Here is a 22258-nt window from a genome sequence, read left to right as displayed (position 1 = left end):
GATTGGATCACATCATTCGAGTCTCGTTTATGGTTTCCAGTGTAGATCTCTCAGTTTTCCATCTTCTCGCCTGTCTAGGTGATCTACGCCCTTAACACCAAGAACGACGAGCACGAAGCGGCCATCCAGACCCTGAAGGAGGCCCACGAGGAAGAGGTGCAGCAGATCCTCTCGGAAACACGGGAGAAGATCATGCAGTACAAGAGCAAGATCAGCGACGAGATGGACTTGAAGCGACGCATTCAGTCCCTGGAGGAGTCCATGGAGCTGCACGAACGGATGAAGCGCCAGGCCCTGACGGAGTTCGAGACGTACCGTCAGCGGGTGGAGGACATGCAGCTGTGCACAGAGGCGCAGCACACGCAGCGTGTGGTCACCATGTCCCGCGAGGTGGAGGACATGCGCCGCTCTTTCGAGGAGAAGCTCCGCTCCTTCGGACAGTTACAGGCCCAGTTTGAGCAGGAGAAACGGCAGGCTCTCGAGGAGCTACTTTCCTCACATCGGCAGGAGGTGTGTGGAGTGTTTTTAGTGCTTTTTACCTGTAGTTACATTTAAAAAGGTCTGTCTTAGGGATGCACGATTTGGAGAAAAGATCTAATTGTGGTTTTTCTGATAAATCTGACCTTGATTTAAAATGTGATTTAAAATAATTCCAGATTATATAGGTAATAATAATAATTGTGCTTTTAAGTAGTCTGATGTTGATGTCTCAGTGCGTGCATTGTTTTAGTTTGACTGGGTTGGCACTAGCTTAGCTTAACATAATGAATGGAATCCTTTGTTGCCAGCTAGCATGTCCTGAGTAAAAGTGATATCTGCCTAGGAAATCGCTTAGTGTTAATCTGCATCACTATTTGTATTTGTTGTGAATACGCAGGCCACAAGAAGTAATTAGGTGTTTTTTTTTTTATATATCACTTTTACTCAGGACATGCTAGCTGGCAACAAAGGATTCCATTCATTATGCTAAGCTAAGCTAGCGCCGACCCTGTCAAACTAAAACAATGCATGCACTGAGACAAAAATGCATTTGCCCACCTATCTAAATGTAGGAAAGAAAGTGAATAAGCCCTATTTCAAAAAACGGAGTGTTCCTTTAACAACAAAAATTAACCATCACTGAACTTACTTAAGCTGGACTATGATGCTATTTTCTTCTCGTCGCATTATTTTCCTTTTACAGTATCTCTGTAAAACTGCTTTGAAACAATCCTGAAAAGGCATGAACAGGGTTTTTTTTTTTTTTGCGGCTGACCTTATTGCATATGCATTTGTAGGAGTGTCCCTTTCAGATGCAAAATTTATGGGAGGAGAGTATTTAAATGAATCATGAAAGGTTTGCGCTAGTCAATTTACTGGTGTTTGCGCCATTATTTAACGCCCAAAAAGGCATGCCTTAAACCAGACTCTAATTTGCACTGCTCTTGGTAGATTACGTTGGTCATTATGGAAATGATCCGGCTGCGTCTCGTTCTTTAATTTGCGTGTCATCGGTAGATCACGCGCAGAACTTTCCACTTCCACCTGCACTTTTATGGAAATGCGCTCTTGCGCTAATTTGCCCTGTTTAGTAAATCTGGCCCATAGTCTGTAAAATAAGTTTAGTGACTGGTTGCTAAAATGTCTTTTTCTAAAATTTCTTAAAATGTATGCATTTATGCATAATTTTAAGAAATAGATATACATGTTTAATGGGAATCGCACCTTGATATTGCTGCTAGAAACACTGCAGCACTGTAATGTCATTAAAGTTTTTCTGACTATTATGGACCTGATATTAACACAGCAGAATCTGTGCACATGCTCATTATATTTACTGTTGCTTAGCATATATAGATTTTTAATCTCAATTTAACACAAATAATTAATTTTACAGTCATGTGATAAAAAAATAGCATAGTGAAATGTAAAACCTATGGTCTTATTTTAGGCTGTTTAGACCATAAAGATTAATCTGGTTGATTATAAAGTGTCCTTGAGGAAAGGCACATATAGGAAAGGTAATATATTATAAGGTTAATTTACCTCAAAGAAATCCAAGCATTAAAAAAAACAATATGTTAATAATACATATTATTATTATTATTATTATTATTATTATTATTATTATTATTATTATTTATTAGCATTTTTTTAAGTTTGGGTTAATTAAGTTAAATTACTCAATGGTTTATCTTTTTTTGCTGTTGTGTTTTTATTTTATTTTTTACTTTATCTCAAATAAATGTTGCTTTTACAGGTCCAAGACCTGCTTCGTTCACACCAAAGCCAGAACGCCAACTACAGCAAAGACCAAGAGAAACTGGGGCAGCTTCATAAAGCGGAGGTGGATTCACTGACCGAAAGGGTTGAGGAACTGAAACAGGACAAGAAGCGTCTGGTGGAGGAGTACGAGGCCAAGCTAAATAAAGCCCAGGCCTTCTACGAACGCGAACTAGAGGCCATGAAGCGCACGCAGCAGATGACCGCAGAGAACCTGCTGGCCTGGAAGAAGACCGAGGCGGAGCTGAGGAAGGAGTTCCAGGCGCAGGAAGCGGCGCTCCAGAAGACTATGGGGAAGCTGCGCAGTGAACTGAAGAGAGTTCAGGAGGAGGCCAGGGAGAGCAGGGAGAAAACCCACAAACTGCAGTCCTCCCTCATTTCTGCGGAGAACAACATCAAGGTAAAGGCCACCAGATACATCACATGTCCTTTTTTTCTGAAATTAAATGATAGGGGTTAGACACAAAACAACACAAGCACTTTATGACTTTTCCCTTTATCTCCTTTATTTTTGTATAGCAGTAAAGCTGCTTTAAAACAATGCATTTTGTTCCAAAACTTTCTTCTGTGTAACATAAAATAATTTGGAAAAATGTTGGCCAGCAACCAACGGTTCCCATCAACATCAACAAAAACTGTATTTTTTTGTCCATACAATGGAAGTTAATAGCAAACAAAACTGTTTGGTTAGTAACATTCTTCGAAAAAAATGTTTTGTGTGTTGTGCAGAAGAAATAAATTCATACCTGTTTGGAATAACATAAAAGTGAATAAAAAATGACATATATACTGACAAAAGTCTTGTCGCCTGTCCAAGTTGTAGGAACAATAGATAATAACTTGACTTCTAGTTGATCATTTGGAATCAGAAGTGGCTTATATGAAAGGCAAAGGCCTCTAGATTACGCTTATTTTACCAAAATAAAATCTTATCATGCCTTGATTTTTAATTATTTAATTAGGACAGAAAGGTCAGACTTTGCTTAGACAAAAGTCTTGTCACTTAACAGAAATAATGTACAGTACAGAACATAAAGTCATGGTGCAGTGGAAAAAGAATTAATATTGTGTATGACTCCCATGAGCTTGGAGGACTGCATCCATACGTCACGGCAATAACTTATTAATAAAGTCATCTGGAATGGCAAAGAAAGCATTCTTGCAGGACTCCCAGAGTTCATCAAGATTCTTTGGTTTCATCTTCAATGCCTCCTCCTTCATCTTACTCCAGAAATGCTCAATAATGTTCATGTCTGGTGACTGGGCCGGCCAATCCTGGAGCACCTTGACCTTCTTTGCTTTCAGGAACTTTGACGTGGAAGCTGAAATATGAGAAGGAGCGCCATCCTGCTGAAGAAATTGCCCTCTCCTGTGGATTGGAATGTAATGGGCAGCAAGAATGTCTTGATATCTCAGGCTGTTGATGTTGCCATCCACTCTGCAGATCTCTCGCACGCCCCCATACTGAATGTAACCCCAAACCATGATTTTTCCTCCACCAAACTTGACTGTTTTCTGTGTGAATCTTGGGTCCATGCGGGTTCCAATAGGTCTTCTGCAGTATTTGCGACGATTGGGATGCAGTTCAATAGATGATTCATCGGAAAAATCAACCTTCTGCCACTTTTCCACAGTCCATCCTACCTGCAAGGCTGTGGGCCTTGGCAAATGCAACACGATGTTTTAGTTGTCTTCTGTTTAATGCTGGTTTCTGAGCACTAATTCGGCCATTGAGACCACTGCGTGAGAGAATTCAACAAGCTGTTCTTGTAGATACAGGAGTTTCTGGTGACCAGTTGTTATGTAGCTCTGCTGCAGTTGAAAAAGGGCTGGCCCTGGACTGTCGAACCAACAAACGGTCCTCTCGAACAGTTGTCTTACGGTGTCTGCCTTACGGGGTCTGAAAACTTCACCAGTTTCTTCAAATCTTTTTCTTATCCTCTCCACTTGACGTTTAGATACATTAAAGATGTCTGCCACCTCAGCGGGAGACTTGGTCTTCAGGCTCTTGATGATCAGCACTTTGGTCTGTGGTAGAATCTTTGGCATGCTGTCAGAGGTCAGGATGCATTTCAAATGAAGGTTGGGTGTGCTGTGGTTCTTCTTCTACACACCTGGAAATCTGTTTATTACAGTATTTGTTACATGTGACGCTATAATCTGTGATTAGTTGAATCCTTTAACGATGTGACAAGACTTTTGTCTATGCAAAGTCTGACCTTTCTGTCCTAATTAAATAATTAAAAATCAAGCCATGATAAGATTTTATTTTGGTAAAATAAGCGTAATCTAGAGGCCTTTGCCTTTCAAATAAGCCACTTCTGATTCCAAATGATCAACTAGAAGTCAAGTTATTATCTATTGTTCCTACAACTTGGACAGGCGACAAGACTTTTGTCAGGGAGTGTGTATATATATATATATATATATATATATATATATATATATATATATATATATATATATATATATATATATATATATATATATATATATATATATATATATATATATATATATACATATATATACATATATATATATATATATATACATATATATATATATATATATATATATATACATATGTATATATATATATATATATATATATATATATATATATGGTATTTTTTTGGTAGACTTTACACTTTGTGTAAAATTTCACTTTCACTGAGAAAAGTAAATGAACTTGAAGCTTAAGGGCCCTATCTTACACCTGGTGCAATGCAGCGCCAAGCGTGACAGTAGTTTCAGCCCGACGCAGTTATCATTTTCATGTCCTGTTTCATTTGCGCCCATGGGCATGCTGGTCTGAAACAAGGTGTGTTCGGGTGCATTGTTGGCGCATTGGTATTTTAACAGAACAGAAACAGAAATAGACATCATGGGGTGGGGGAAAAAATCGATTCTTAGATGAATCGCGATTCGGGACGTGGACGATTCTGAATCGATTCACAAATGTCAAAAATCGATTTTCTAAAAAAAAAAAAAAAATTCTAATAACGTAACATTGACGGAACGCAAAAGGCGGAACTCTGAAGCGGACGTGCACGTGTGCGGACAGTCTGTGGCGTGCACATAACAGAGACGCGCACATAACGGACGCATGATAGCTGAGCGCCAAATGTGCAATGCCAGTCACAAAAAGTTACATTTTGACTGTAAGTTACTCTCTGCAGATGTTCATTCACTTTCTTTGTATAAGCTGTTTTTGATTGTGGTATACAGCAAACATTTCAAGTCATAACTCTTTATTATTTAGTTGTGTATAAGTCAAGAGCGACTTTGTATGTTACTAATTATTCAGAATATGCATAAGTCCACAAGCATTATACGTTATGATAGCTTCTGGTACATAATTCTATATTTTTGAACGAAAACTGTTTGTGAATTTGCTAAAGCAAAATGTTTTTTATGTCTGAAGGATTATATTGCTCATTGGAAATAACAAGAGGATGTTGGTTAGAAGTCTATTATTAAATGCTACTATGCTAGAGATTCAGAATATGCTGAAGTTTGTATTAATTTACTACAAGTATGCTGCTAGTACAAGCACACATTTATTTTCCTGTTGGTTCTCAGCAATGTTGGGACATATGCTGGAAAATGTAACCTTACAGTTGACTTGCCAAATCACTTCCATTTGTTTTATTAATAAAATTAATATAGGAAGTATCGGAAGTAAGTTTGTTATGTGTCATCATAAATACTTTGCTTTAAAAGTACCAAGTAAAAACATTTTTTCAATGTTTTTGATAAAAGGCACTTCCCTGAGAATTGAACTTAATAAATGTGAAAAAGACACTTTAATGTCTGTCATTATGTTTGTCATTCTGTATAGCAAAGCAGATGAGAGTAGATCATGCTCAGAAACCTGATTAGAAATCATTATGAATAAAATCGAATTGTTTTGAATCGAAAATCTTTTTGAATCGAAAATCGATTTTGAATCGAATCGTGGCCTCAAGAATCGGAATCGAATCGAATCGTGAGATGGTAAAAGATTCCCACCCCTAGACATCAAATTCCATCATGTAAATTGCGAATCTGCCATGGCACTAGCGCAACTGGCATTTAAAGGAAATGGGGGATGAGACTCTGATTGGTTTAATGCATGTAAATCCCAAAACACACCCATTACTCATTATGAGATTTAGTCCATGCGCCATTGCACGCCGACCATTTTTTCCTGTTGTTAAACTAGCAAAAGTGGATTCGGACGCGCCCTAAGGGAACTTGCACGGTGCGCTTTAGACCATGCGCTTAGATCGTTAAAATAGGGCCCTAAAAATGATGTTGCATGTTTAATCTCATTTTCTAATTTATCTAATAAGAATAATCTAATCTTAATAGTTAAAATGACAGCTAAACTCTTAGTTTTTTCCTTATACACGTACCTGGTCACATTGTAAACAACTGTGTTTTCTTGTTGAATATCTTGTTTAAATGCATCACATTATGATTTTTTGATGTTGATTTAAACCTTTCAGAAGTCCCTTATCAACACATGTTGGAACAAATGCAGTATTTCCTAAACACTCTGCAGTGTCTTTTGAATAATTAAAATGACGCACACAGAACATCGTAGCAGTGAAAGTCAAACTAGCGCTTTGGTTTCATTCTGAATGCATCAGATGTTTCAGGCACATTTAGCAAAGAGGCTTCAAATGCAGTGGCACACATCCTGAGCTCTGAATTTTCCTTCAGATATCTTTGAAAGAAAAACACAATCATCCACCACGGCCCTCCAAGGCATTTCTTGGACTTGTTTCTGAAAGGAGCAACTGACTGAGTGTAATTTATGGGTGTCATCAAAAGATACATGCTTGACTTGAATTATAATACGGTCGTCCAAAGGAAGAATGATGGATTAATATTGTGTTTGTTTTACCTAAATCCTTGCTTTTATGACACATTGTAATGGCTATTTAATGGCAGTGTGCTGGGCCTGTGTTAATGCCAGTGTGCTGAGCAGATCTTTAATGGAATCGATCTTTAGTCACTGTGGCATTTTCAGACTGACGCTCATAATGATCCGACTCCCTGGGGTCTGTGCTAGTTTTTGTTAATTTATGCTGATCAAATGCTGAATTGCTCAAGTACGACATGTTTGTAGCGTCCACGTCACCTGGAGTATTTCGTTTTAAGAAAAACGGCATTAACAGGTGAAATCATTAAATTCAAATAGCCTGCAGTCACAGTTTTGCAAATCAGACGCACATCAATCAAAGAGCTTGTCGATTCCCCAGGTGGAGGTTTTCACCCAATTACATAGTGCGCTTTTCCAGATGAGACTCAGTCAGCTTATTAAAAGATTTCCACAGGTCATTTTAGAAGGGCATTTGTATCATAGCACCAGACATTTCTTTAAAAATACTGTGAAAACAGTTGTGAAATATTATAACAGTTTAAAATAAGTGTTTTCTATTGAATACATTTTTAAATTTTAAAATGTATTCCTGTGATTGCAAAGCTGAGTTTTCAGCATCATTACTCCAGTCTTCAGTGTCACACGATCCATCAGAAATCATTTTAATATGATGATTTGCTGCTCAGGAAACTGCTTGTTTTTTCAGGATTCTTTGATGATTAAATAAAAATATTTTAACTGAACTGTCACTTTTGATCAGTTTAATGCATCCTTGCTTCTTTATCAAAAACTATACTAATCCCAAACTTTTGAAAGCTAGTAATAAAAGTATGGATGAATGGATGAACCATGAACCTAAATATGCATTATTAAATAAATATTGAATACATATATATAGTACTTAGGAGTAAAAAAAAATGTCTTTACTGCAGAACATGACCGTTCAAGTTGTAAGAAAACTACATGCGTTTTCCTACAAGTGAACATTTTCTTTCCCATTTCTTTTCGTTCTTCTTATACCAAAGACTCGTTTCTATAAAGGACAAAATAAATGTCATAAATGAATTCAGTGGAAAAGTCAAAGGCTTGCACGTGAGCTCCGCAATGGTGGAAGCGAAGGAAAAAGTTTGAAAGACAATGAGCGATGGCACCAGAACTGAAGCAGGAAGTTGACAGCAAGAGCAGAGATGAAAGGCAGAAAGAGCTAATGTGTACATGCACAATTAATGAGGAGGAATTCGAGATCAGAGGAGACACTGTGAAAGGAGCAAAAATGGAAAAAGTGACACGAGAGAAAGCGAGAGAGACAAAGGAGAGAAACCACACGGTGGTTAAATATAGAGAGGCAGCTCAGTAATGAACAGAGAGCTGGAGAGGTGTTTTGGTCGTTATACTGATTGATTTGTGTGTGTGCTTCTGCAGGATCTGCATAAACAGTTGGAGGAGGTGACCAAGGACACGGAGATTGTGGAAATCAGGCAGAGGGAGGCGGAGTGTGAGCTGGAGGCGTCCCGAGACCGAGTGCAACAGCAGGCCACCGAGATCCTGCTCAAAGCCAGTGAGATATACGAGCACGCTCTCCCATCACCTCACAGTCCACTGTTTAATCGCACTCCACTCGGCTTCATTGATTCATCCTTCTATATTGCTTCAGGCTACTAATCCATTACCAACATGCACAGCAGGCCTGTGCTCCATTCAGAATTAAATGCAGTGAAGTGCCTTCAAGTTCAAACTAAACTCCTCGGTGTGAATTAAATTTGAATTAAGGGAAGCAAACGGGGTACAGAATATTGTAATTCAGATTAAAAAATAAAAGTCATTTGAAGTATAATTAAATGAAATTCATATAGGTTAGCTCACTGTAAAAACGATTGTGATTTTAACGGTCAAAGACTAAAAATGTAAACAACTGTGATAGATCTAACGGTACATTTAATGTAATTTTACTGTAAAATACCGTTAAAGAGTTTTTGGAAGTGAAAAAGAACAAGTCATTGTATAATTTACAGTGAAAAAACGTAAATTGACATTCCCACAATTCCCTGAGTGACACTCACATTTTATGTATTTTTGTTGAAATAACTAGTTTCTTCATAGTTTTCTTAGTTTTTTCCTAATCAATTATGACATTAGGGTTTTATGTTACATTTAATGTTGTTAAATTAATGTTTATTGCATTTTTAAAATTTCACTTGTGTTACCATGATGGTGTTTAGTGTTTGTATGAATGACACCGTGCAGCTTCTATATATTAGTGTTAACTTGCTTGTGAAAGAGATGCTTGTGATGATCTTTAATTCATCATGTGATTTTCATCTCCACTGTAATTGGTGGTTATTAGTGTATTACTATGGTACAACACAGATATAATCAGATATAAATACTTCAATAGGTCAGTAAATTAACATTATATCAGAAAATTAAATTCAGTTTATTACTGTAAATTTAAGTAAAGTCTGTAAAATCTAAAATGTTTCTACCATATTTTTTACGGTAAATTTCGGGCAACCACAGCTGCTGGTATTTTACCGTAAATTTAACAGATTTTCTTTTTTACAGTGTATAGTTTTTCTTAACTTGTGCATTTTTTATGCATGTATTTTGTAATTATTACTATTGTTATTGGCAGTGTTGGGTAAGTTGCTCTAAAAAAATTATAATTAATTACTAGCTACTAATTACATCTTCAACGGAGTAATTAGATTACTGCATTACTTCATTATAAGTATTTCATTACTTATTATTAATTGCTTTCTAAATCCCATATGAACTTCGACCAGATAGATGAAACCGCTCTTTTAATTAGTTCAAAAATATAAAATTGACTCAAGTATTTAATTGATTGGAGAAGGTTACATTAAAAACACATTTTTACATACATTACGTTAAATCTTTGTTAAATTCGCTATTATTTTGCATTTAGAATTGTTCTATGTATAGTATTTAATGCAATTACATCACAAGTAACTGTAATTAAATTACAGTAATTACTTAATGAGTTACACCCAACACTGGCTTTTGGTGCTGTTGTCATATTTTTATATTAATATGAATAATTATTATTATTAATATTACAAATCATTTGAAATGCATGGGTTAAAATTATGTTAAAATAACTATTTTGAGGTTCAAATCTATTAATATTATTATTATTATATTATTAATAGATTTTAACCTAAAAAAATATTAGTTATTTTAACCCTTGCATTTAAAAAAATTATTTGTAATAATAATAATAATTACAATTAATACAGTAATTTAGGTTAAAAACTATTAAGACCTGATTCAGTTTATATATATGAAGAGTGCCATCTGAATTTTTCTTCTATAATGATCATTTTTATCAAGCTCGTATATTTAAGTTCATTAATTTCACTTAAATGGCAATGAAAATTAACTATTAATTGTCATTTAAGTGAAATTACTGAACTTAAATATACAAGCTTGATAAAAATGATCATTCTAGAAGAAAATTTCACATGGCACTTTAGAGGTTTTTGCATCTGAACTCTTCATATATATTTATTTTATATCTAATTGTATTTCAGAACTTAGATTTTAGATTCATACAAATATTTACAATTATTTTAGCCCATGCATTTCAAAAAAATGTTTTGTAATATTAATAGTAATTATAATTATTATTAGTAGTAAAACATTTTTTTGAAGTCAAAATATATTGTAACTTCACAAATAAGACAAATAAGATTCTGATTTTATTTGTATTATCTATTTATCTTTATAATTTGCTATATTCAAACCTAAATAGTTGATGGCTAAGAAGTAGTGATTTTTTTTAAGAAGAAGAAAAACCTTAACTAATCAGAATATATTAAAAGGTTAACTGGATTTAGTCATCAACGTGTCAAATTAGTGCCACAGCTCCATTAGCTGTTGTTGTTGACAGAAAAGTTTGGGGTTATGGATCAGCCCCTGGTATCCTGGTAACAGCAGATGTGTGTCCTAGCTGTGTTCATCACCCACATTCTGGAATGTTCCCTGAGGGAGGCAGAACCCAGCTGGGCCTGTCACACCTAAATGCCAAACATCTCAAACAACTTCTGATCCTCTATCTGGGAGAAACAATAGGGGTTGAAGCGCTCAAATCGCTCTCTGTCTTTGTGTTTAGTGTAATTACAGTGAGAATGTGCTTTCTGCACGCCATTAATGAATTTAACATGAAGAAGAAGCCGTTCTCTGAGATCTTTATCCAGGCGTGAACTCGGGTTCACCATCAGGATATCACTATCAAGTGCATTTCTTTTTAAATGTTTATGGTGAAATAAAGTGCAGATATCATTAACTCTAATGTAATTAACTTGGATTAAACACAGTTTTATTTGTACCAAAGACAAGAAACTGCAGAAACATGCAAGTATCACCAGAACAATCAAGGGCATTTCAATTTAAGGAAATCAAGGAAACTTGAATACTGCATTCCCTGAATGCAATGCACCAAACTTGACTGTCCGTTTCCAGTTTGACAAATGAACTGATAGCAATAACATCCTCAAGTTTTACTCTTTCTTGCAGTGTTATTTTATATATTAGCATAGTATTATTTAGAAACTTTTATAGTATTTATTCATATTTTTATGCTTTTAGTTTTCATTTTAGTTTGTTTACATTTTTTCAGTTTTAGTAATTTTAGTACTTCAACCTAAACATAAATTAGAAATGTTGCCTTGGAAACTAGCTTGAAATAAATGTTTCTTTATTTTTATTTAATGTAATCTTTGCTAAAATGTTTTAATCAAATATTTATATTTTATTTTATTTTCCCTTTATTTCAATTAACAGAAACAAAATTTTAAAAGTTTTAGATTTAGAAAATAACAACACTGCTTTTTTTCGTTGAATATTTCTCATTTATTATTTTCAGCCTTATTTCAATTATAATGAAAACAAATTTGAATCGTTTTAGAAAATAACAACACTGCTTTTTTAATCATCTTTGTTTGCCAAAAGTTAATACATTTGTACACAAAATTGGAATTTAAAAAGCTACATAACAATTTTTATTGAATGCTGCTTGCTGAATTAAACATGCAGTATAATGTACCATATTTACTTTTTACATACTATATTTAATAAATACTATGCAATATATAACTGGGACCCAGCAATAGACTTTTGTCCACTGTAGTGGACATTATATTTTAGTGAATTTCTCTGACATCATACATGTCACATGACACAACCTGGGTGTCCTGTAAAGAGCACATTCAGGACTTTTCAGAGATACCAAATGTTTGGAGGTTTCACCATGAAAACAACTTATCCTTGGTCTTTAAAAATGTCTGACATAAATTTAGTGATCAATTGTAGCACTCTTATGGAAATATGATAATGTATTGTAATTCTAATTTAAATCGGACTACTTTTCAAATTGTATTTCATAAACCAACATCTCAGGAAAACGTTATGGGGTTTCAAATAAAAAAAATGACTTTCTGTTACAGAAAGGAGACAAGTGAATATGGAAATAAGTTATACATCAATATTCCTATGAAATTTTAGATATTTAAAATGTTGCTAATTATTACTCCAATCATTACACTTCTTTTTTTCATTAAATGTTGCTCCAAGAACACATTAATGTGCACATTAGATACAGTGTATAGATACATTGCATTGAATGGGAATATTAATGTATGGCCATTTTACCCACATATTGCATAAAGTAAAATGGTGTATCAATTCATTCCATTATATCTTTCATAACATAGTTGAGAATCATATTTATACAAATTTTTGTTAAAATAAATCCTGAAACCCCAACATTTATTGGTGATTTGATTTAAAAATCTCATTGTTTTTGCCTATACATATACATACATATATTATATATATATTACATGTATATATACATATATACATGTACTTTCATTTTTTAAACAACTGAGTCCTGGTGTCCACTAGAGAGGACATAGCATAACATATGAATAAAATATCATTTTTCAAAAATGAAAAAAAAAAAAACCTAAATTCAATTTTTTTTAAAAAAAATTCTGGGTCTCAGGAGGATATACTGTGCAGTAAGCAGCACACTAGTATTTCATTTACAGTTCAGAACTGTTAGGTTAATTACAGCATGGTGTGTGAACGCACCTTTAGTTCCTGGAGGGCCAGAGTTTAGTTCCAGCACTGCTCCAACACACATGCCTGTAGTTTTCACATAAGCCTGAAGGACTTGATTAGCTGGATCAGGTGCATTAGAGGCTGTGTTCACACTTTTAGTTCAGTTCACGTGGTTCGTTTGGTCTAGACCAAAAAAAAAAAAAGTCCACTTAAGAGCTCACATTGGCATTTTAACACCGAACCTAAAGATACCAAACTTAAAGGCATAGGGATTTGTCCACAGCCTGATTGGTCTGCTTTTCTTACATATATTTCCCGAACGGAACTCACCGAACATCCAAAACAATGCTGTGTGCTGGGCTAAATGGGCTGGTTTGTATGTGCGTAGCCTACATATGATGTCATTTTGACCAGTTAAGAACTTTTGAAGAGCTTATAAAATGTGTAAAGGAGTCAAAACAGCGGCAGGAATCCCTTCGTCACACACGCAGTTCTGATCCTGTACTGAACTGTGATTGTGATGAGAAAAAACGGTACGCTTGAGCATTCTGTCTCATTTTAGGGTCGCATCTTGTGACATCATGTCACACTTTTGGTTTGTTTACTTGCCTTTGGTCCGTGTTGCGTTCTTATTTCATTCGAACCACAACAGAGTTTGTTGAGAAGTGGACCGAGACCCATTTTTTCAGCGATCCCGGTCCGCAGTATTTGAATGGCGTTTATTTGAATGAACCGCACCAACAAAGCAATCGCACCAGGGTTTGTTTTAATCGAACTAAACACGCCAAGTGTGAACAACTGGGGTTGGAACTAAACTCTGCAGGGCTGTGGAGTTTTGCACCCCTGCCATAGACAAACCATCAAGCCATTGCAGAGTAAGCAATCATCACTGGTGATAGTTCAAGTCCATGTGCTGTGTTCAGATTCACAGTATTGGCAGTTAGAAAGGATCTTTGACTCTGTCTGCCCTCTACGGGGTATTTCTCCCATCTGCGTTAGATGACATTCAAAGCATTGACCCTCTTGTACAGCTCTATCTCCAGCTCTCTCTCTGCTGTTCAGGTCAGATCGGAAGCCTGCAGGCCACTCAGATGACTCACGAGGCGGTCATTCGGGATCTGGAATCGGAAAAGTCTCGTCTGAAGGACAAGGTGTTACGTCTGGAGGAGGAAAGAGGGGCATTGCAGAACAAATGTCAGACGCTGGACGAGAGGCAGAGACAGCAGGTCGTCTCCTTGGAGAAGGTACGGATCAATTCGATGCAGTTTGCTGAATATGGATTCGTTTAGGCCCGCTTAGAGTGTTTGGACACTTTCTGGTTGTCAGACATCACGAGCGTGATACTAGCTGGATTTATACAGCAAAAATGGCTCAGAAAAGGGAAGTCAAGAAAAGCTCTTCCAGCATTTTATGCAGATGCCACTTGGTTTGATACTTTATGCAATGACATTTTTAAGTGTCCAAATATGTTTTGAGGGCATGATTTGTGTAGCGCAATAAGATCTTGAAGCGTAGTTGGTGTGTGTAGGAGAGATGGAGCGAGGAAAAACAGCTCAAGTTTGCAGAATCTGTCTGTAGCTCAAACATCAATCTTCTGCAGTAACATTTATTTCACATGAGTTCCTCTGAGACATCATTAGTTTTATGTTTAAAGCATATACAAGCCCATCTCTCGTGTTAAACACTAGCCGCTTTATCACAGCTAAATCCAGACCTCCATGTTTAATTCAAAACTCACTGCAAGACTTCAGAAAATATGTCTCTTTGTGGATGGTTGGTTTGATTGAACGGGAATTCTTATTTCTCAGTGGTTTCACTCAGCCCTGCAATCATTTTTCTTTTGCGGAGACAGCATGGCTATTTATTGGACTCGCTACAGTATGGGATTTCGTGCTGTTTTCACGCAACAATCTGCTCGAGCAGTTTGGCTTTTTGGCTGTCCTGTCGCATTTGGCTTTTGATTCATTATTAATACGTTGAGAGCCCCAATAAACAGATTGTGGGAATGTGGGCTTGTTTTTGCTCCTGAAATATCCTTCTCAGCAGTTTTAGAACTAAAATTGGGACAGACTTTTAAAAGAATAGACTTTGGGAAACTTTTAAAAGAGCCATGGTGCAGTTTGTCCTGTGACGCGTTGCAATTACATTCCCCTTCTCTCTTCCCATAGCTTACGGTCATTCTCCCTTATTTTTGTCTATTAAATGAAAGTTTCTTTTGTACCTAAAGAGTGCATATTAGTACCTCAAAGGTGCAAATTGGTACCAAAAGTGTACATATTAGTACCTAAATGGTACATATTAGAACCTTTTTAAAGGGTATCGTCCTAGTGAGAGCTTTTGTACCATTTTGTCTGAGAACAATGAAATTAAAGGGATAGTTCACCCAAAAATGAAAATTCTGTCAGTAATTACTCACCCTCATGTTGTTCCAACCCCGTAAGACCTTCGTTCATCTTCGGAACACAAATTAAGATATTTTTGATTAAAGATTTCCTTCTCTCTGGGCCTCGAGTCTTTTCGCGTAGTGTTTAAGCGTAGCGTGTCTGTTGCACATCACAACGTATCACACACATGACTAGCGTCGGCCAATAATGAGCCTACGTGGTGACGTGCAACACAGACGCGCTGCGCTTAAACACTGTGAAAAGACTCGAGGCCCAGAGAGAAGGAAATGAAAAGTGGAATAAAGTCGTTATTTTTGTTTGTTTTAGCGCACAAAAAGTATTCTCGTCGCTTTATAAACTTAAGATTGAGCCACTGGAGTCACTTGGACTATATTAACGATCTCTTTAATAACTTTTCTGGGCCAGCAAGTTTCAGTCCCTTAGAAGCCTATGGAGGAGTGAGACAGCGCTCAGATTTAATAAAAAATATCTTAATTTGTGTTCCGAAGATGGACGAAGGACTTACGGAGTTGGAACAACATGAGGGTGAGTAATTACTGACAGAATTTTCATTTTTGGGTGAACTATCCCTTTAAGAATAAACAACTTCACAAATGGTAATAAGTATAAGTATCTTGTTAATCTTGTTACCAAGATTTTGGGTTTGGTAAGATTTTTTTATGTTTTTGTTGTTGTTAGTTCACCCGGAAAAGAAAATCTAATATGTCATTAATTATCAATATTCCAATATAGTTCCAAATCCTTTTGTTAATCTTCGGAACACAAATAAAGATCTTTTTGACGAAATCTGACTTGAGAAGTTTCTGTCCCTCCATTGACAGCTACACAACTACCACTTTGACGCTTTAAAAAGTTAATAAAGAGATCGTAAAACTAATCCATATGAATTGAGCAGTTTAATCCAAATTGTCTGATTAATCCAGATTTAAGTTTGGCAAATATGCATTACATTAAGTTTGTTAATGTTAAAACTATGTAATCCAAATGGAAAGAAATGCTATATGCAATTCAAGGTCAACATACATTTTTTATAAAGACTCCCATCCCGTTTCACTCCGTTCCGTTCACTCTGTTCCTTACATTACCCTCATAAACACTTCCGTAAGACGAACTGGTCAAATTTGTGAAGAATATATGAAGCGTCGTGTCTCTTTTGGTTTGCTGCTGTGTGCTTGAATTTCAGGATAATTCCCCTTTGAAAAGGTTTCATCAATCTTTCTCTCAGTTTCTTTCTGTCGCCCACATCACAGTTTGTTTGCAGCACAGCCTTGAGTTAGGTGTTACTATGACAACGCTCACTAAATAGAGCGGGAAAGGATTGTGGAGTGATTCACTTTGCCGACACTTCTGCTGGTCTTATAATAGGAAGTTATTTACTTGCGGGCAGTTGCATCACAGTGTCAGTGTGGGCTTTGAAGGTGTCTTTCAGTTTTCACTGTTATACTTTTAGATTGGATTCATGACATTTCTGAACAAGAGGCAGTCTGAGTGTCTCTTATTGAGACCTGTTGGTTCCCTTTTCATAAACTGTACTCAAACTTTCACAGACTCTCAGACTTTCACTTTGAATCCTGTTTATTCATGTGAATGTGAAAAGAGCCTTATAGTACTGATGTGTACTGATTTTTTTAATTAGTATTATTACACGCCTCTTGTGGAATACTTGATTCTGATTGGTCAATCGCGCCATCCAGCGGTATGTTATTCCCTGATAAAAAACATTATTACCCCAATCCGGGTAATTGAAGTCGCCACTTTACGCTTGAATGGTTTTTCTTCGTGGAAGTTTTGCGTTTGGTGAGCTAATAAAATTTAAAAACTCAAATCAATATTTTGTGTACAGTTATTTAATTATGTTAACCGGTATCGAGGACTTTCTCTTTGTTGTTTCATACAAACTCAGCTGCTGCCATTTTGCGACGATTGTTTTGTACAATGTAATGGATTAAGATATGTAATGGTGTAATGGTTATTTATTAAGATAACAAACAGGTACGATTTGTTTAATCTCAAATCAATATTTCTTATCCCCATAATTATGTATGTGGTGAAATGTTATTAAAGGCTATGCATTTCAATCTATCTTTTTGCTCTTTATGTTTCAAACTTTTACCTCATGTAACTATTATTAAATGAATACTTTTATTAGACAAGGATGCATTAAATAGATCAAAAGTGGCAGTAAAAATATTTATAATGTCACAGATTTCAATCCCAAATAAATGCTGAACATCAAAGAATACATGTTTTCAACATTGATAATAAGACAAATCAGCATATTAGAATCATTTCTGAAAGATCATGTGACACTTAAGACTAGAGTAATGATGCTGAAAATATCATCATATAAGCATCATACCATGTTTTAAATACATTTGACTTTTCTTTTTTTTTTCAACAGTCACTTCGAGAGGAAAAGCAGATCTATGAGAAGGAGCTCATAAACTTGCGTGTCAGATATGAAGAGGAGACCGCTCACTTTAAGGATACCCACAGTCGGGCGGTGGAGGAGCTCTCCAGGAAGCACCGGGCCGCTCTGGAGAACACACAGAGCATCTCCGAGAAAGAGAAGAACCGCCTCCTGTCTGTGAGTGAACTCTGTCACATCGCTGTCAGCTGTGCCCACATACAAGTTTTTAAACGCTCTCAGCTGTCCTGTCGAGATATCAGCATGACTGCACTTCAGACGTTAGGTTCAGACGGAAGATGTAACTCACTGTCTAGCATCAGTCAGGAGGTGTCACCTTGAGAAAGAACCGGAAGCACCTTTGAGTGCAAGTGGAAGATCAGGGAGAACAATTGTAACCGGTTCAGGATTGGAGAACATATGCGTTTTTAATCTGGTTTGTCAAATTATTGAGTTTTGAAAAAACACAATTATTTACAAGCACACAAGGATCCAGATCCTGCTGAGACAATGATCAGGTTTTAGATGTTGTGATACAAAACTATGTTTTATAAACAGATATTTTATTTCGTTTGTTTGTTTGTTTGTTCGTTATTTAGTTAGTTTTCAGTGTTATTGTTAACTAAAACTAGAATTGCTAAAAAATTGTTTTCGGAAATTGAAATCAAATATAAATATTAGATTAAAAAAAGTATCAAATTAGAACTTAAATAACTGAAACAAATTGAAAATAAACAAAATAAAATAAGTTGAATTTGAGGTGGTAATTGGAAATTGAAATAAAATACATTGAAGCTACATACATTTAAAAAAAAATTAAATGACAAAAACACATTAACTTAAACTAAAATTAACATGAAAATAGAAAATATGACAATAAAAGCATAGAGAAGTGTATTTTCCTGCTATTTAAAAGTTTTATTTTGGTATCCTAACTATGTTGCTCCGCATGTCTTAAATGTCAACTGCAACATTAGACTAAGACTGCCGAATTTACTCTGCAAGTCTTAATGCACAGATCTGATATTTTGACCATATCCGATATTGTGTCCCGCCTGTTTACATTCACTTTAGACACATCTGGTATCTGATATCTGTGTTTACATTAATCCCCACCCAAAACAAATCTGTTGGTGATTGTTTTACTATGCGACATGGTTGACCCTCTGGTCTCGAATAACCGTACTAAAATTATTTGATATTTCACATCAAAATCTGACAGAACGGATATAGACCGGAAATAATGGCAATTTTCGATTGTTATCTTTGTAGTGCGCTAAGATTTCATTTATTTGAATGAATTCGAAGGAATTAACGAGAGAGAGATTGAGAATTCCATGTGTTCATTAGTTTATTTACAAAAAGAGTGAAATTATCTCATTGCTGAGAAATAGCCTATAATGTAGCTTTCAGTAGCAAAGCTATTTTAAAAATTCACGGGGCAGAGGTTGAACACCAGTTTCTATGTTCCTGAATGTGTCTGTTCACACGTAATTTCTTAAGTATAAAGTTTCCAACCCAGTAAAAAAAAAAAAAAAAAAAATTAATTAATTGCAAATGCATACAGGCAAGTATGGAAGCTTGTTTCCGCCACAAAATAAAAAAAAATAAAAGATAATTGCGACTTTTTATCTCACAATTGCGAGTTTACATCTTGCAATTCTGACTTTATTTCTCAGAATTGCGAGATATAAAGTCAGAATTGCGTGTTTTAAAGTCGCAATTGCGTGTTATAAAGTCAGAATTCTGAGATATAAAGTCAGAATTGCGAGATATAAAGTCAGAATTGCGTGAAATAAAGTCACAATTGCGTGTTATAAAGTCAGAATTCTGACTTTTTCTCGCAATTGCGACTTTATATCACGCAATTCTGACTTTATATCTCAGAATTCTGACTTTATATCTCAGAATTCTGACTTTATATCACGCAATTGGGAGATATAATGTCAGAATTGCATGATATAAAGTCGCAATTGCGTGTTATAAAGTCAGAATTGTGAGATATAAACTATTCTGAGGTTAAAAAAAAAAAAGTCCGTCTTTTTTTTCCCTTTAGAATTGGACTTTATATCTCACAATTCTGAGAAAAGATGTCAGAATTGCGAGATATAAACTCGCAATTATGTGTTATAAAGTCAGAATTGCGTGATATAAAGTCAGAATTCTGAGATATAAAGTCAGAATTGCGAGATATAAAGTCAGAATTGCGTGAAATAAAGTCAGAATTCTGAGATATAAAGTCGCAATTGCGAGAAAAAAAGTCAGAATTCTGAATTTATAAGACGCAATTGCGACTTTATATCTCGCAATTCTGACTTTATATCTCAGAATTCTGACTTTATATCACACAATTCTGACTTTATATCTCAGAATTCTGACCTTATTTCACGCAATTCTGACTTTATATCTCGCAATTGTGAGATAAAAAGTCGCAATTATCTTTTATTTTTTTTATTTTGTGGCGGAAACAAGCTTCCATAGGCAAGTCTGCTTCATAATACGACTATAAAAAGCTATTTTCGTGGCCAAACGTGTCGCCCCCGCCTTGTGGTGGCTTGGAATTCAAAGGGGAATCGTATATTCGTGTTTAGACGTAGGTCAGATGTCCAGATATCGGATATGTATCTGATTTAAAACCACATTTGAAAGTGGTTTGAACGTGTCCAACAAATTCTGATCTGGGATTTTAAAAAGTGGTTTAAAAAAATGCTTCTTTTTGGTCATGTCTTATTTTGCCTAGGGCATTAAGTGAACCAGAACTGCCACTTAAAATAAAAGAGCAGGTGCATGACGCGTCTGAAAGCACCAGATCATTTTCTAAAGAACTAGAGAATAAATTTTAGGAGGTTCTCCAATGTAAACAGGCTGCTTTTGTTTTTATTCATAACTGGTCGACCGATATTAATGGCCCGTGCCGATATCTTAGAAAGCAGGATGGCCGATATATTTATAATTTATATTAATTTTACTTAATATTTAATACATTTGAAATAAATCATTTGAAAATTATTATTTTTTTAAATCACAGACAAGGTTTAAGCTAGTCCTGGACTAAAATGCATGTTTGAGATTTTTTAACTTTTTTGACATATCTTAAAATATATCTGTGCCATTGTTTTGTCTCAAGATGCATTTTCTAAGGCAGGATTATAAAAGCTACTTAAATGTCCTAATTTAACTCAGGCCTAATCCTAGCTTAATCTAAGCCTTGTCTGTGAAACTGGGCCATTGTGTTTGGCTTTTTACTAGCCTACTAATAATAGAAAAGCAAACGCTAATATATTTTTTCATAAACCATCTGCCTTTAACGGTTCAAACTAGATAGGACTATTGAACGGAGACCGTAAACTAATGAAGACAGAGAATCAGTAAACGTATCGGCCGATACCGATGTTTTAAAAATGCCAAATCTCGGCCACTATATATCGGACTTGGCGATATGTAGGTCGACCAATCATCCTAAGCTTTTTCTCTTCTATTTTTAGGAGTGTGTGTGAGTGAAAAAATGCTAATCCAATAGAGAAACAGAAAGGGAAAGCGCAGGTGCCTCAGCTCCAGGAGGTTTGGTTGAAAGGAATAGTGCAGTACTCAGCCCTGCTTTCTTGCCTAACAGTGCAAATTCACCTCACACACACTCTCACCTCCGTCCTGCCTCCATCTCACCCTCTCCACCCTGCTCAAAGTGTCCCAGACAAGACACACTTGATCTTCATTGATTTAACTGTTATTTCACTCATCAGCGGAGACAGGTTCGTAAATAGCAAATGTAATGACTAAACCGTCTGTTTTGATTTCTCTAGCCGATAGCATATGAAATGAAAGCCTAGAAAGCGGCACTGAATTGACTCAGTCAGAGCGCAATCTGTCACCCTCCCTCAAAATAGGCAGCTGCCAGCAGCCCGGCACATCCATATCCATACAGTTCACAACTACTTAATCTTTTTGTAATTATAAATCACACACAACAGATTGTTAGCTGAACATAGCAGAGCAGCAGTGGGTTATTTCTGAAGCCAAAGTCTAATGAGGATGTTGACTAATGTTTTTGTTTCATAAAAAAAAACAATCCAAGGCACTCGAATATTAGTTTTTAGAAAAATATAAAAAGCCTTTATTTTTTCATGGCTTAAATAAATAAAAAAACAGGTGACAAGCAACGGCACACCTAAGCATTGCGGCCAGTAAGCCTTCATCAGGGTGTCTAATGAAAAACAAACAAATGTTTTT

The 22258-nt window shown here is 35.7% G+C and overlaps 1 protein-coding gene across 1 annotated transcript in view; it reads left to right on the top strand.

Moving 5' to 3' along the window:
- Positions 1-264: 264 nt before the first annotated feature.
- The window catches only part of fam184ab (family with sequence similarity 184 member Ab), a gene marked incomplete at its 3' end in the record, with an annotated part of 92871 nt that continues 70877 nt past the window's right edge, over positions 265-22258 (top strand). The window contains exons 1-5 of the mRNA XM_081378144.1: positions 265-510; positions 2240-2662; positions 8558-8693; positions 14282-14463; positions 18026-18317. Coding sequence (XP_081234270.1) covers positions 280-510; positions 2240-2662; positions 8558-8693; positions 14282-14463; positions 18026-18317 — 1264 coding nt within the window. The 5' untranslated portion in view covers positions 265-279. The remainder of the gene's footprint in view (positions 511-2239; positions 2663-8557; positions 8694-14281; positions 14464-18025; positions 18318-22258) is intronic.

This window comes from Scardinius erythrophthalmus (assembly GCF_964197995.2).
Source record: "Scardinius erythrophthalmus genome assembly, chromosome: 11".
In the NCBI taxonomy this organism is placed as follows: domain Eukaryota; kingdom Metazoa; phylum Chordata; class Actinopteri; order Cypriniformes; family Leuciscidae; genus Scardinius; species Scardinius erythrophthalmus.
The sequence above is the reverse complement of the archived record's forward strand: the minus strand, read 5'-3'. Positions and strand labels throughout refer to the sequence as shown.